At 40.6% G+C, this 17,608-nt stretch overlaps 1 protein-coding gene across 1 annotated transcript in view; it reads left to right on the forward strand.

The window, feature by feature from the left end:
• Nucleotides 1-17,608, forward strand: part of ZFYVE28 (zinc finger FYVE-type containing 28) — an 89,133-nt gene that overhangs the window by 28,779 nt on the left and 42,746 nt on the right. Inside the window, exons 3-6 of the mRNA XM_063125900.1 lie at nucleotides 515-652; nucleotides 5,684-5,886; nucleotides 10,256-10,345; nucleotides 12,943-13,032. Of these exons, the coding sequence (XP_062981970.1) occupies nucleotides 545-652; nucleotides 5,684-5,886; nucleotides 10,256-10,345; nucleotides 12,943-13,032 (491 nt within the window). The 5' untranslated portion in view covers nucleotides 515-544. The remainder of the gene's footprint in view (nucleotides 1-514; nucleotides 653-5,683; nucleotides 5,887-10,255; nucleotides 10,346-12,942; nucleotides 13,033-17,608) is intronic.

Consider the following 17,608-nt stretch of genomic DNA (forward strand, 5'->3'; position numbering starts at 1 on the left):
TGGTGACTCTTGGGATGACATTTTGGAGACTTAATGTAAATTGAAAATAGGATTAAAGGAGCGTAAGAGGTCAAGGAGTCAAATCTGAAGAATCATGGTCACGTCAGGGGGGATTGATATCTTTACATCATGTATACTATTCTGCTTTGAGCGTCAGGCCTGGCCATTAGAATGGCAGGTTTCTCCTATGCTTTCTCAAGCCAGAATGAAATTTTCCTTTCTGTGTCAAAATCAGCAGAATATTGGCTTGTCTGGCAACAGTTGTCATGGTATGTCTGGCGCTCAAAAATGTCAAAGCCAGGAAGGGGCTGCAAAAGATGTGAAGGTCCATCACCGTCCCAAAAGCTTGCTTAGAAGATGCCTAGAAAAGATATGAGAAAAATGCTTCATTTCACTGGCGAACATGAAATGCTACAAAGTTATATGTAGGATTTATCTGTTGTAGACAATTGTGTAATGTGTTCTTGCATAAATATTATCATTACATTACTAATTCATGGTATTCCTATTCTAGGATAATGTATTAAACATTATAAACCAAATAATGGATGAATGCATTCCATATGAACGGGCCAACCGTGACTTCTGTGTTAAATTTCCTGAGGAAATACGACATGACAACCTTGCAGGACAACTTTGGTTTGGAGCGGAGGTATAATTTTACTTTTTTAATGGAATACTGATATACAATTTGTACAACATACTGAGAGCTCTGTGTAAATATGCACATAGGCATGCATGCCCTAGTATTTTGCAGATTATACTATTGTTATGCGCTACATGTTATGTGCTACCCTTGAAATGTGACCAAAAGCTTCAGTTTGCACAAAATGTGTCAGCAAGTCTGCTGATGGGGACTGTGATGGTCTGGCTTTATTATATCAACTGCACTGACTTCTAGTTTGTTTGTGGGCCCAGTTCATGGTGCTAGTTCTTACTTTTTAAAGCCCAGAATAATGCATGTCTTTGATATTTAAAGGGCTGTCTCTTTTGATCTCTATCTGCCTGCATGCTGAAGTCATTTGGAGAGGTGCTGTTACACCACCCTCCACTGACCATGTGAGGTGTGAAGGGTGGGGATTTGAGGCTGGGCTTTCTGGGCAATGCTCAGATTATGGAACTCGCTGCGTTGGCAATCTGGCTATCCACCGCACTGGGCATGTGGAGGCGGCCGGTTCGATGAGCCTGGTTTCTGTGGCACTGCTTGTTGTTCGTGATGGTGCCTGGCATTTTTTCCCTGCTATTTAATTATTGTGCCACTGATTCTGTTTGATTTTAATACTGTTTTATAACACTTGATGCTTCTGAGGACCCAACTTGGAATTTTTAGACGCATGATATAAATATTTTCACAAACACCATAAAAACAAAACTCAATGTGTTAAAGTGGGTCAGTATAAACATTTTCTTTGAAAATTATCCTGCAACAACCTTCTGTGTTGTCTCACCTTTCATTTCATATAAAAGCAGAGTCCTTCTTAAATTAAAGTTATATTGTTAATAAATTTGTGACACATTAAAATAACTTTTTGAGAGGCTACATGCAGGAAATTGTTAGGAAAAACTGAGCACTGTGACCTTCATCAGTGCAGCTTCTTAGTGAAGAACCTTCCAGGCTGACTCCACCAAGGCTGGACATTGACTTCTCCTGAGCAGGAAGCATAGAATCATAGAATAGCAGAGTTGGAAGGGGCCTACAAGGCCATCGAGTCCAACCCCCTGCTCAATGCAGGAATCCACCCTAAAGCATCCCTGACAGATGGTTGTCCAGCTGCCTCTTGAAGGCCTCTAGTGTGGGAGAGCCCACAACCTCCCTAGGTAGCTGATTCCATTGTCGCACTGCTCTAACAGTCAGGAAGTTTTTCCTGATGTCCAGCCGGAATCTGGCTTCCTTTAACTTGAGCCCGTTATTCCGTGTCCTGCACTCTGGGAGGATCGAGAAGAGATCCTGGCCCTCCTCTGTGTGACAACCTTTTAAGTATTTGAAGACTGCTATCATGTCTCCCCTCAATCTTCTCTTCTCCAGGCTAAACATGCCCAGTTCTTTCAGTCTCTCTTCATAGGGCTTTGTTTCTAGACCTCTGATCATCCTGGTTGCCCTCTTCTGAACATGCTCCAGCTTGTCTGCGTCCTTCTTGAATTGTGGAGCCCAGAACTGGACGCAATACTCTAGATGAGGCCTAACCAGGGCCGAATAGGGAGGAACCAGTACCTCACGTGATTTCGAAGATATACTTCTATTAATGCAGCCCAAAATAGCATTGGCCTTTCTTGCAGCCATATCGCACTGATGGCTCATATTCAGCTTGTGATCTACAACAATTCCAAGATCTTTCTCGTTTGTAGTATTGCTGAGCCAAGTGTCCCCCATCTTGTAACTGTGCATTTGGTTTCTATTCCCTAAATGTAGAACTTGGCATTTATCCCTATTAAATTTCATTCTGTTGTTTTCAGCCCAGCACTCCAGCCTATCAAGATCACTTTGAAGTTTGTTTCTGCCTTCCAGGGTATTAGCTATCCCACCCAATTTTGTGTCATCTGCAAATTTGATCAGCGTTCCCTGCACCTCCTCGTCCAAATCATTAATAAAAATGTTGAAGAGCACTGGGCCCAGGACTGAGCCCTGCGGCACCCCACTCGTTGCCTCTCCCCAGTTTGAGAAGGTTCCATTGATAAGTACTCTTTGAGTCCGATTCTGTAGCCAACTGTGGATCCACCTAATAGTTGTTCCATCTAGCCCACTTTTAGCTAGTTTGTTAATCAGAATGTCATGTGGTACTTTGTCAAAAGCTTTGCTGAAGTCAAGATATATGACGTCCACAGCATTCCCACAGTCCACAAGGGAGGTTATCCTATCAAAAAATGAGATCAAATTAGTCTGACAGGATTTGTTCCTGACAAATCCATGTTGGCTTCTAGTAATCACTGCATTGATTTCAAGGTGTTTACAGATTGACTTCTTTATAATCTGCTCCAGAATTTTCCCAGGGATGGATGTCAGACTGACTGGTCTGTAGTTCCCAGGTTCCTCCTTTTTGCCCTTTTTGAAGATAGGGACAACGTTAGCCCTCCTCCAGTCATCCGGCACCTCACCCGTCTTCCATGATTTTGCAAAGATAATAGACAAAGGTTCTGAGAGTTCTTCCGCTAGCTCCTTCATTACTCTTGGATGCAGTTCATCGGGCCCTGGGGATTTGAACTCATTCAAGGAAATTAGGTATAAGAGGGCTTCCTGACTCAGGGGAACTTTGCTTGAGCAACATGGGCCGTGTCTTGACAGTGTTGCATCTGTGCCCCAAGGCCTCGAACTCCCACATTGGTGCTCCTGCCCATTATCCAGCTGTTATCCAACGGTTACCCAGAGGACCTTCTCTCTGCTGCTCCCAGACTGTGGAATGGCCAGCTGGAGGAGACTTGTCAACTTGACAGTCTACTAGCATTCAAGAAAGCTATCAAGACTGATCTCTTCCGGCAGGCCTATCCAGTGGAATTTTAAGGTGTTTTTAGGATGTTTTTAACAATGTATATTGTCTTTTAATTCAGTTTTATGTATTTTATTGATTATTGTTGTTCCCCGCCTCGATCAAAATGGAGAGGCAGATAAGAAATAAATTTATTATTGTTATTATTATCTGCACGAGAAGGAGCGCAAGTGTGGGTTTTGTGTGAAACTCCAACACTGCTATTCTATGATCCTATGAAGGAGCCACCGCAGCAGCCCGCCACACTCCCAAGCCCACGCAGCCTTTTTTAGTTCTTTTTTTATCTGTAAATGTGAAGCTTTGTATTTACAGATAAATGAAGAACTCATGTAAAATGTTTCTTGAAGTGTGTTTAAAAGGGCATCATTGTCAGATATTTCAGAGATTACAACTGGAGATTAAACTTAGTGCATCAAGAATTTATCAAAAGCCTAGCTTTCCCAATATACAGTCCCTCAAACTACTCCCTATTAGTGGAACTTTGAGTAGGGTCTCTCACCAAGACATTACTTGTTAATGAGTGCCTTGTATTAGAACAAAATCTTATTTAGGCTGAACCCTTTCCTTTTCCAAAGGTAGGATTCCATATTTCATATGTTGTAGGGATTGAAGCAGGAAGGGTTAATCTGTTCCAACTTTGTACCACTACTGCTTAAGATGAATAGGATAGATGTGATCTGAGACTTTTTAATGTACCTAAACGTCAGAGGTTGTTGGGTGTGCGTTTTTCCCAACGGTCAATTTTTCAGTATTTGCAGGGAGAGGTCAGTCTTCAGTGTTGAAAAGCGCTTAATCTTTGTTAGCAGATAGAACCATGGGGCGTCAGTGACACCAAAAGGGAGAGGCCTTCCTTCTGCTTCAAGACCCCATTTTAGAAAAAAACATTTTTTTCCTCTCTCCACTCTTACCTAAGGACTTAGGCCTGAAGATCCTCGCCCTATGCCAAAGCCAGCAGTACAGTGTGTGTTTGTGTGTTGCTAGCCCGACTTGAGATAAGGTATCTTCCATCCAAGGGGGTTGGCAACAGCACTAAAGCACAAGAAGGACTTGCTGGTAGGTGCTGTGTCACTCTAGGGGATCTGTGCCTGGACTCCTTGCTCTCGGGCCAGGAGACAAGCTTGGTAACTACCCATTTTGCTTGGGCATTCCCTGTGGCAGCTTGTGGTGCTATTCCTCATGCAGTTTCCATTTTGGAATGTTGGAAGAAGCAAGCTGTAGCACTTGTTCTCCAGAGGTACAGGCAGACCAACACTTCACACTAGAACCACACAGAACTACAGTGAGTACAGAGGTCAGCAGTAGAAAAGATTGTTTATTTGTGGAGCCTGATTTATTTGGCAAGGTGCACCTAGAATTTCTGGCTTGTTTTAAGTACATGGTGAATACAGAGATGCGAAGGCTAGTGAACTCAAAATTGACAAAGCTTTTAAAGTGGGGCAGGGGGTTCAAAGTGGGGGGAGGGTAGTTCCTGAAGAAGGCTAAAAAGGAAACAGAAACAGCATTGGAGTTTCAAACCACGCAGCCTCCTTATGAGTAATCCTTCTGCTCTGTCAGAACATTTTGATGGTAATTCTCTACGTAGATCGAGTGTGGGCAACCTTTATCGGTGAGGGCTTCAGTCCACTGGATACCAACCCATGCTCTCATGCTCTTTCTTTTCTCCCTCCCTTCTCACCCCACATCTATTATGGGAAGGAACGGGAGATGCTCAAGGGATTGTTGTTCAGGGTTGCAGACAATAAGGCTGAGGGCTGCATGCGACGCATAGGTCACAGGTTACCCACCACTGCCCTACGTTTAAAATATTTCTATAGCCATTTCTATAGCCTTTTGTAAACCGCCCAGAGAGCTTCGGCTATGGGGCGGTATATAAATGCAAATAATAATAATAATAATAATAATAATCAGATGTTCTCTTTATTTCTGTTCAGTTTATAGTGAAACAATTTCTTAGAGAGTGGACAGATCTTTGTAATACACTGCTTCTATAAAATTAGAGTTGTCTTTACTATGTTCAAGCACCTGCTTTCCTAGTCCTGTCCATTAAAATATACTGTTTATCTATGTAAATGAGCTTTCAAAACCACACCAGTCAGGTCCAATAACTAAGTTATTTAACAGTGCCAACAACATACACAAATGTATCCTCCTTTTCTAAGCTCCTTTTCAAAGCATAATGTCTCTGTTTCTAATATTTCCAGTGTTTGGCTGCTGGTTCAATTATTATGAACCGTGAAATAGAAAGCCTGGCAATGAGACCACTGGCCAAGGATCTGACTTGTAGCCTGGAAGAAGTTAGGAATGTTATCCGTGACCAAGCTCTTAGGGACTTGAACCTCTACACAGAAAAAATGAAAGAAGCATTGAAACATTTTGACATCCTGTTTGCAGAATTTGAGCTAAGGTAACAAACTTGAAATTATGTCCTGAATATTACACATTGTAATACAAGGAAAAGGACTTTCTCCTTCAGATTTTTTTTTTTAAGTTTGGTGTTGTCCACCTTTTCCTATCACTCATTTCCACAAACTTCCAGTGGTCAGTTAGGTAGGTAGGCAAAGGTGCTGGATGCAAATCAAAATAGCCCAGTTGTCCTGCAACATCTAACAAGTACCAGTACAGGAGATGAGAGTAGAAACATGGCCAAGAAACGGAGTAAAACACAGGTGGTGACTGAGTACCAAATGCTGAATTGCATATTTGTCCCTACAAAGCACAACAAAATACCCATTTATTTATTTATTAAATTTATATACTGCCCCATAGCCGAAGCTTTCTAGGCTGTTTACAAAAGTTAAAAACAGTGAACATTAAAACGTATACAAAATTTAAAACCATCAAAAATATAAAAACAGCACTATAAAACAACAGTATCCATTTAAACAACAGCAGTTCTGGGATCCATTAAAAAAAACTTAGCGTATGTTGTTAAATGCTGTTAAATGCCTGGGAGAAGAGAAAGGTCTTGACCTGGCACCGAAAAGATAACAATGTTGGCGCCAGGCGAGCCTCATCAGGGAGATCATGCCATAATTGGGGGGCCACCACTGAAAAGGCCCTCTCCCTTGTTGCCATCCTCCGAGCTTCCCTCGGAGTAGGACCTTAGATGTTGAGCGCAGTGTATGGGTAGGTTAATTTTTGTGAACTGCCCAGAAAGCTTCGGCTATTGGGCGGTATAGAAATGTAATAAATAAATAATAAATAAATAGGTTCATGTCAGGAGAGGCGTTCTGTCAGGTATTATGGTCCCAAGCCGTGTAAGGCTTTATAGGTTAAAACCAGCACCTTGAATTGGGCTCAGAAACATATAGGTAGGCAATGCAAGCGGGCCAGAATCAGTGTTATACGTTCAAACCTTCTGGTTCCAGTTATCAATCTGGCCGCTGCATTTTGCACAAGCTGCAGCTTCCGAACCATCTTCAAAGGCTGCCCCGCATTGACAGAAGGCAAGCTGGTGATGCTCAGAGAAACACATGTAGACCGAAACCACCCCCACAACCCCCTGACAAAACACGTATACACATCCCCCTCCCCTCCAAAGCTGAAGCAAACTACAAGTACGTACACCAGGCAAAATGCACTTCGTACCAAAATGAACAATCAAACCAGCTAATACACACACCCCACCCCACAAAAACAAGCAATACATACTCAGCACAAGCAAAACATACCCTTTGTCTCCTCACCAGCCCAGCGTATCTGCAGCTGCCTGCCAGTTTTATTTTCTAAGAATGCCTCTGGAGTCCGCATGGGGCCTAGAGACATTCTTGGAAATAAGGATGGTTGTGGAGGCCAGTGCATCACTTTGCAACATGCCAGCCTCCCAGTTTTGGTTTTAAAAGTAATTAAATATAAAACAATGTTTATATTGGAAGGGACAGCGATCCTGGCAAGCACCAAGGGAGGTATCTGCAGAAAAAGTAGTGCCTTTGGATAATACATTGGGAACGCCAAGTGCTAGTACTCTATCAGATTTTAATCCATCCCATATTTGTTTATAATGAGTACCTGTAAATACAAGTACCCTATGCCAAAACTTCCTTAACCATTCCTCTTATCAAGGCAAGATTCCTTTTTATTGTATTTTTCCAGAAGTCAGCTATAGGTTTACACACCTACCAAAAATGTTTGACTCCTGATTAATTCTCATCACTTCTCCAGGAATTTGCTTGACAGGTTTTGTACATTTTATGTATTTTTGCTGGTTTATGGCAGTATCCTACGATGTCAAAGCGCTAACACAAATTATGTTGCACTAGTGTAAGGGACCTCTATTGCAACATTAATAGCATTAGCTTGCACAGTGGGTTTTCTGGGAAATCCAGTAATATAAGCTAACACTACTGACATTATGCTAGAAGTCCCTTCTGCTAGTGCAGCGTAATTTGAGTTAGTGATTTGACACTATAGGATACTACCTTTAGAATGCCACTGATAGAGTTTATAGAAGTTTCCTTTGGAGAGAATGTATTCATTTTGACTGCTGTGAACCTCTTGAACAAGAAAGGTTTAACATTGACAGCACAATCCTACACATTCCTACTTATTCCCATTTAGTTTAATAGGACTTACTCCCTGGTGAGTGGGTATAGATTGCAGCTTAAGCCATTAGTCCAAATCTGCCTTGATTTCTTCAATTTTCTTCAATTAAATTTATTCAAAGGAAGTAAGGGTTGTAAAATAAGTGTTGTAAAGACCAGAGATTTTACAGCCAAAAATGGTTGAGCTGAAAGCAAGAAAGTTGGACGTGGCAGTGCAATACACTAAGTTATAAATGCCACTATTGCTAGGTTTTGGCTAAAATAGGGAAACTGTCTAGCCTAGGTTTAGATGGATGCATTTTTCCATTTTATTTTCATATCCTAATTGCTCTTATAGTTTACTGCTAAAACAGCTTTTTTAAACTCTCTCCCCGCTGCCCTAAAACACCATTAACGATATTACAATGTTATTTTTCAAAACTTTTAGTAAAGTCTAAATTTGTTGTTTTTTTCATTTTGGTCTGATGCGTTGATTCTCATTCCATGCCGTACCACATTACCCATTAGAACAGCGGTTCTCAACCTGTGGGTCGGGACCCCTTTGGGGGTCGAATGACCCTTTCACAGGGGTCGCCTAAGACCATCGGAAAACACATATTTCCGATGGTCTTAGGAAACTGTATTGACTGAACTATGTCATGTATCATCTTTTGTATTATTAAAGCTATTGTTATGTATTATTTTCATTAGCAAACCATCCCATGACAATGGATCGCGTAAAGAAGAATGAAAATAATTGTATGGTTGGGGGTCACCACAACATGAGGAACTGTATTAAAGGGTTAGGAAGGTTGAGAACCACTGCATTAGAATAAAGTGGCTGGTGGAACAGTAAGGGAGTCTACAGAGGATAACATTGTTACAGGTGATGTAGGGCTGTTTTAGTGGAGGCAGCTAGGCAAAAGGAAGATATCCAATTGGTAGTGGTGATGAGGAGTGCAGGGAGGGCGTGCCTCCTCTCCTTCTCATGGTGCAGACCACAGCCTGTGCTGTCACTCCCCTGCTAGTGACTTAAATCTAAGACTTAATATTATAGTTTAGTTGCTCTAGCTCAGTACAAATCAAAGTGGACAGATAAATAAAGCATCATCATATAGCAAGTTGACAAATCAATTCTTCACAACACCACATTCTTGATACCCTCAAATTTGTCTTTGACCCTCATCACTGTGCATCTGAAGTACATTGCTAAGTGCTCATTTAGGATGCACTCCACACTGTGCCAAGTTTCTGCCTCAACAGCACCTGGCTCCTATGTGGGGAGAGCTGGAAATCCCCCCCCCCCCACTCATGAGCTGCTTCTGTCCTCCCACCTCCTGATTGAAGTGAGGGCTCTGATCCTACTGGCAACAATGTGGTTGGAGTAGGCAGCTGGTGAAACAGGAGAACACCCCTGACATGTTGTCTCTGTTCTACACTGTTAAGCTTGTTTGATTTTTTTAGGCTAGATTCAACAACCTTTTAAATAGGAATAAATAATAAGCTTTTGCTCCTCGTTGGCCCATGGGGTATTACTTAAGGATTGAAACACATTATTGTTTAAATATCATCCAATTTTTTGTCTGTTTTTATCCAATCAATCCTGTAACTGAGGTGCATACTAACAGATTTGGAAATTTGGCAAAGTTGAGCCAGTCTTTTGGTTTGGCACTTGGAACACATTTGGATAGATTATGCTTTCCAACTTCTAATGAATTATTTTAACTTTTTTGCCATTCTTTTACAAATCTATCAGATAGTGATATTTTGTTTCTTTTCCTATTTACTTATGCTCTACATTGTGCAGTTAAGAAATAACTGTGGGTATTTTATGTTAGCTGTGGTGTGTGCGTATTTAATTAATTCTGAAAAACATGTATTTTTATTTCCTTTGAAATGAAGAGTTAACTTTTAAAATAAGAACATTTATCTAGGGTTCCCTCCCCTACATGTGTTCAAAGAACAACATTATTTCCAAAATCCTTACAACATCCTTATATGGTTGACGAATATTATTTCTATATTGTAGAAGGTATGTGTGTTGAGGCCTAAGAAAATAAAGGCTTGCCTGGTGCCCTCATCAGTTTATGGCTGAAGTATGAGATGAATGGGGACTTCCTGGCTTTTGCTCTCTGTCCATTATGCTTTAGTAGTCTATCAGGTGACGACAGTTCAGTAAAACTGCCAAGCAATGACAACAGTGCATTATTATTATTATTATTATTATTATTATTATTATTTTATCCTTCATAGTTACGTGTCAGCTATGGTACCTGTAAAGTCACCAAAGGAATATTATGTACAGCAAGAGGTAATCGTGCTTTTTTGTGAAACAGTAGAGAGGTAAGCAATTTTCAAAAACCAAGTGCATTCTAACTTTGACGGTTGTATCTAAGTTGAAAAGCAAATATATTTTCATCAAAATTGCCATTTAAACTAATGGGACCATTTTACAAAATATACCTGATGTTGATAGTCATGTTTTGGAAACCATATCCATCTGTGGATTAGGTAAATGAACCACAAAAAAAATGGGTTTTAACAAGGGTTTTCTCATTTAAAATACAAAACTAGGAAATCCAAATATACCCCTTCCTGAATGTGATGAACTATTGATAGAATCCTGCTGCATCGTCCATTGGCACTTCCTGAGAGTTGTTTGCAATGAGAGAGATGTGCCCCTAAGGAGCTTTGACTTTCCAATCCTTTAGGTCCACCACAAAGGTTGTGAGTCACATTGACTTTTCCCCATCTTGGGGAAGACCTGTAGGAGTTCCAGGATCATGCTAAAACCATGATTACGTGGAGTTTTGCTTTGAATATTATGCGGCACTTGTGGTAAAATAGACTTTGCAGCAAAAAGCCATTTATTACACCTAGTTTCCCTGTAGGAGGATCACCAGGTTACAAGAGCAGAGGGGGGAAGTTTAAGTTCTTCTCATATAGAGTTCCCTGCCTTATTAACTGGTAATTAGCTGCACTTGCAACAACCTTGCACCTTGCTATCTCTAGACTTGCCCCTTAGCAATATTTAGGTGGACAGGCAGGTTTCTATGAGCATTTCTACACAAGGCTTTTCTTGTGTGTTCATGATTGGTCACTGGTGTTTTTTTGCTGGCCTTTTACATGGTGTTGTCAACCTCCAGGGCCCCTCCTGTCCCTTCTGGCCATTATAGTGGCTTAATTCTCTCCGAGGAAAACATGATAAGAGACTTCAAAGCAAAATAACTTTCCAGTGAAGTTTTAGAGTCATGCTATATTGCAGCACCATCTAGTGACTGTATAATAAAATATATAGAATTTGCCCAGAAAGAAAAAAAGGTGAAAACACATGAAAAAGAGCCAATCTTAAACCTGCGAGGAATCCAAAAGCAGAAGCCCCGGTAAGCGTGCAGGATTTTAGCCTGGTGTAGAAATGCTCACAGTGCAGCTGAACTGGCACAATATAATACCTAATTGTTGAGGCACTTTATACAATTAGTTATTTTTAACAGGGATTTAAATTTCTCTGAACTATCTTGCAATTGCTTTGAGTGCCATTGTGGGTGGGCAGAGAGATGGAATATAAATAAAATAAGTAAGTATTGTGTTTTGTGAACTGCCATGGGATCATTTTCTGACTAAGGGCATATATATAAACAACCTTCATACAGGAATTGGGAGCCAGGCATGACCTGTTAGGGATTAACCTAATGTGATTGTTTTCATATTAGTCCTACCCCTTTTATGTAACTGGTAATCCTATTTGACACATAGAAATTGTTTTTACTGGCTCTTCTGTTATACTACCCTTTCCTTCCCTCAGACACACCCAGAGGTTTCTGCTGTTGGGTAGGGAAGGTGGACAAAGAGCAGTTCAGGTTGTTGACAAAGTACCTTGCTTAAGGCAACATGCAGAGTTGACTAAAATTTTGGTTCCAAAGGTGCCTTCCCACTCACTGAAGGAGTCTTTTGCTTGAGAAGACTCTTCTACATCTGCACTACAGCACCATGTGAGAAGAATGAAACCAAATGCAAAGCTAATGATCTGCTCATGCGATCTCTCTTGCAGAAGCATAACTGTTATGGAACTTATCCATGATAGCACTACGCAGACTATTAACCATTTGCAGAAAAGTGCTTGCAACTATTTCACCTATGATGCGTTACATTCAATCATAGTTTTATAGTTATAAAAAATAATAAGGTTTGCTCTTCATCTTGGTAAGGAAGGAGAGGCCATGCAAAAAAGATGCGTTGTGTTTGTATTTGGAGAGATAATACAAGAAGAAGAGTTTAAAAAAAATTATAGGGATGTATTCAAATCCAAGGCATTTTACAATTTTGAAACATTACAACTTTTTCTTTAAATAAAAGTGTTCTAATCTTTTTTTTCAACACTGAATTTTCATTTTGTATGTCTTGGACACTGGCAACCATCTTGTTTTCTACTTATGCATTTACTTTTCATGTATGGGTATTTGTTTGCATTCCCCTTTATCAATGCTTTCATATTGTTTTGCTTTGTTGAACTTTTTATGTTTCATACATAGTGTACTTCATTACTGAGTTGCTAATATTTGATGTTATATAATTTTGCTTTGTGAGAGAATGCAAAAGAAACGTTATGTAAGGTAAGAGTAGGAATGACGATAGGTATAAGCTGGTTCAGAAATATTATTAAATTATTACAAGCATTTATAGCTTGCCCAGGGGCAGGAAGTCAATGTACAATTAAAAACAGCATCATTGATTCCACTTGGAACTCACTCAGGACTCTCTTTTGAGGCTGGATTTCTCTTTGAATGTGGCTGGCCAACCATGCTTGTATCTTCAACCTTGAAATATGAACTCGCTGCCTTGGTGTCCTGTACATACAGCTATATCCAAATATCACTTGCTCAAGAGTACAGCTGATGGAATCATTTTGTTTAAACGATTTAATATTCTGTTCTGCTTAGAGCTTTAAAACTTGGATATCTTACCCAAGACATGATTGATGACTACGAACCAGCATTAATGTTTACTATTCCAAGATTAGCCATTGTATGGTAAGTATTCTGTTTTAAAAGATAATTGTTTTATTTGGCTTCCCAAAACTCAAATTACATTGTGTTGTGTTTCTGGTGTGTCACATTTTTACTGAATTCAAGAGAATCTAAGAACGTATACATTATATAAAAAAAGTAACTGATGCTGAGAAAACATATGACTGCTGCTATTCCCCCACCCCTTGCACTCCAACAACATCTAGTAATAAAATGTGGATGCCATGACATGTGGATTTCTGTGATCATGTTTTATGGATTCCTGCATTGAGCAGGGGGTTGGACTCGATGGCCTTGTAGGCCCCTTCCAACTCTGCTATTCTATGATTCTATGATTGCCATGAGACAGGGAAATGAACAACATGTGGATGTTGTGTCATTGCATTTCATTAACACACAATATGGAAAGGAGCTATATGTTTTCAGGCATGGTAAGATTTTCTTGGGAATGATCATCCAACTTCAGACACGATTTTTTCGACTGTGTCACCAAATGGTGTGGATCCGAAGAGCAATGTCACTTGACATCTCATTTGTTGTATGTGGAACCATACAAATCTTCTGCAAAGAAATAGCTCCAAGGAATATGAGCATTAAAATGCTTTTGTTTGTTTTTAAATCCCTTCAAAATAGAGTGTGTGGGCTTTGTATGCTTCTGGGTGTGGGCAGAAGCATACAAACTTGATAAGCCTTCCAGAACCTCTGCTTCCTTGCTAGAAACAAAACTTCTGTCTAGCTCAGGTCTTTGTCTGCCAGATTCCTTGCATTCCTGTTTCGGACTGAACTCTTGATTTATGACCTGGACTTTCGACACCCCTGTTTATTGCATGCTCCCTGCTGCTTTTCCAATGCTCTTACCTTCTTGGCTTTTTGAACTCAGCATGCTTTCCTTGACAATGCACTCAACTCATCCCAGGTTTTGGCATTCTACTCTCTATGGCATTCATTGTATTCCACTCTATGGAATACAAGAATACCTTGTATTCTTCCTTGACTGTTGTTCGCTTGCCTTCAACTGGCACTGTCAAGCTGAAGAACTTCAACTGATCCTAGATCTCAGGGACATGAATGCCTTTATCATCTCCAGAGAGGTTCCATATGGTCATATTGGAGAGAGCTTCGGCTGTGGGGCGGTATATAAATGTAATAAATAAAAATAAATAAATAAATTGGCATCCATTCTCCCACTCCTATGGAAAGTGGACTGGTTCACATTCATGGATCTGAAGTATGCATATTTCCATATTGCCATCAGTCAGAAATATTTCCATATTGTCATCAATCCTTTGGTTTGGCTTCGGGCCTAATGCCTACCAGTTTCATGTGTTCATGTAAGCAAGTGTAAGGTGATACACGCTGGGGCAAAAATCCCCAACTTCAAGTATAACCTAATGGGATCTGAGCTGGCGGTGACCGAACAAGAAAGAGTTCTTGGGATTGTGGTGGACAGCTCAATGAAAATGTCCACCCAGTGTGCAACTGCTGTAACTCCATGTTAGGCATTATAAGAAAAGGAATTGAGAATAAAATGGCCAGTATCATACTGCCCTTACATAAATCTATGGTGCGACCACAGTTAGAATACTGTGTACAGTTCTGGTCACCACACCTAAAAAAGGATATTATAGAGCTGGGAAAAGGGCAACTAAAATAATTAAGAGGCTGGAGCATCTCTCCTATGAGGGAAGGTTACCTCAGCTGGGATTGTTTAACTTGGAGAAGAGGAGGCTATTTATTTATTTATTTATTTATTTATTTATTTATTTATTACATTTTTATACCACCCAATAGCCGAAGCTAAGGGGAGACATGACAGAAGTGTACAAATGATGCATAGTATGGAGAACGTGGAGAGGGAGACATTTTTCTCCCTCTCTCAAAATACTAGAACCCGGGGTCACCCCATGATTGGTGGGAGATCCAGGACAAATAAAAGGAAGTACTTCTTCACACAGCGCATAATTAAATTATGGAACTCACTAACACAAGTTGTATTGATTACCACCAATTTGGATGGCTTTAAAAGGGGGTTGGATAAATTCCTGGAGGCAAAGGCTATCAAGGCTACTAGCCCTGATGGTTGTGTGCTAACTCCAGTATTCGAGGCAGTAAGCCTGTGTGCACCAGTTGCTGAGGAACATGGGTGGGAGGGTGCTGTTGGAAATTTGGAAAAAGCTTTTCTGTGAATATAGCAGGCTGAAGGTTTTTTTAATGTGATGTGTTTATTTATGAACCAATTGTGCAGGAGACACAGCCAAACTGACACGTGGTTTTATGGTAGCAAAATAAAGAAAATGTTTATTGTTGTTTACAGTTCTTAGTTCCTTCAAATTCTATTCAAATCCTGCCTATTCTTAAGAATACCGGTTGTAACAAATCTAATAATAACAATCCTTAGTCCCTATGATCTTATTTTCACTCACTCCTCACGCAACTCCTGACAAGAAATCACACAGCTAAACACATCTATGCTCCAAACCCAATCACCAACCGAACCCCTCAGACCACTCAGCTCCCCCATGTATATATAAACTCCTCCTCCCCTTTCCACAGCATCACCAGCCACACCCACTCACTCCAACATTCTGTACTCTCTAGACATACTCACGCAGACATACCTAAGGGAATAGAAATGTGGGTAACGCTACAGTTCCCACCAAAAATTCCTTGGCTATATGTGTGAATCCATAGGTGACCACTCAAAGAACTACAGTTATAAGCAAGCACCTGTCTTTTTCATTTTAAACCAAGCACTTCAACTCCCCTGCCTTGATTCTAGTATTAGCATAGAAACTCCTGTGCATACAGTGCCTTTCATAAGTATTCACACACACACACCTTTGACATATCCATATTTTGTTGTGTTACAACCTGGAATTAAAATGGAGTTAATTAGGACTTATTACCACTGATTTACAACATAGTCCATAATGTTAAAGTGGGGGGATCTACATGTTTTACAAAATGGTTTACAAATACAAAATGGAGAGGTTTTGATTGCCTAGGTACTGTGCTGTGACACTCCTAAATAAGCTCTGGTGCAGCCAGCTGCCTTCAGAAGTCACATAATTAGTTGAATGGAGTCCATCTGTGTGCAATTCAAGTGTCAGATGATTTCAGCTAAAATACACCTGTTTCTGGAAGGCCCCAGAGTTTGTTGGAGAGCATATCTAAACAAACAGCATCATGAAGACCAAGGAGCTATCAAAACAAGTCCAGGATAAAGTTCTGGAGAAGCACTAAAAAGGTTTGGGTTATAATTCCCCCCTTCCAAACTGTGAACAACCCCTGGAGCATGGAAAGAATATGGCACAACCTTGACTCTACCTAGAGAAGGCCATCCACCAAAACTCGGTGACCAGGTAAGAAGAGCATTAGTCAGAGAAGCATCCAAGAGGCCCATGGTCACTCTGAAGGAGCTGGAGAGAGCCACAGCTGAGATGGGGGAGACTGTCCATGGGACAACCATCACCTGGATGTTCCACAAAGCTGGGTTTTATGGAAGAGTGGCAAGAAGAAAGCCATTGCTGGGGGTGGGAGAACCCATATCAAATTCCATTTGGATTTTTGCCAAAAGGCATGTGGAAAACACAGCAAACGTGTGGGAAAAGGTTCTCTGGTCTGATGAAACCAAAATTGAACTTTTTGTCCTTAGAGCAAAACTTGTGTGGCACAAAGTCAGCAGTGCTCATCGCCTTGAGAACACCGTCTGCACGATGAAGCGTGGTGGCAGCAGCATGTTGTGGGGATGCTTTTCATTAGCAGGGATTGGGAAGCTGCTCAGGATTGAGGGCAAGATGATGGAGCCAAAGGCAGGGCAATTCTAGAGCAAAACCTGTTTCAGTCTGCAAAGGACCTGGGCCTGTGGTGGAGGTTCACCTTTCAGCAGGCCAATAATCCTCAACACACAGCCAGAATTAAACTGGAGTGGTTTAAAAACAATAACCTGAATGTTTTAGAATGGCCAGATGTCAATCTGACTGAGAATCTGTGGCAAGACTTAACAGTCCACATCCAACCAGACAGAGCTTGAGCAATTTTGCCAAGAAAAATGGGCAATATCCAGATGTGCAAAGCTGGCAGAGACTTACCCTAAAAGTTTCACAGCTGTAATTGCTGCCAAACGTGCTTCCACCAAGTATTCATTCAGGAGTGTGTGTGTCCAGTTTGTTTTTGTTTAATTAACTTTTGTGCCACAATAAAAATATTTTGCACCTTCATAGTGTTAAGTATGTTGTATATATAAATCAAATGGGAAACATGCCCAATTAACTCCATTTTAATTCCAGGTTGTAACACAACAAAATGTGGGCAAGTCAAAGGTGGGTGAGTCAAAGATACCCTCTACAGGTATCTCTGGCAACTTACTGGCTTTCATGTTGTACTGTATGTATATGGTCTATCTCTATTATTTGGGCAATAAAAAAAAAATTCACCCTCATCTCCTGGTGATGATTCTTCCCAAACCAGTTGTTTCCCAACTTCTTTCAGCTTTCCCCAAGGGGTCAGTTTAAAAGCTGTGTTGCCACCTTTTTGATGTTAAGTGCCAGCAGTCTGGTTCTATTCTGATTCAAATGGA

Source organism: Elgaria multicarinata, chromosome 5 (assembly GCF_023053635.1).
Source record: "Elgaria multicarinata webbii isolate HBS135686 ecotype San Diego chromosome 5, rElgMul1.1.pri, whole genome shotgun sequence".
Taxonomy (NCBI): Eukaryota; Metazoa; Chordata; class Lepidosauria; order Squamata; family Anguidae; genus Elgaria; species Elgaria multicarinata.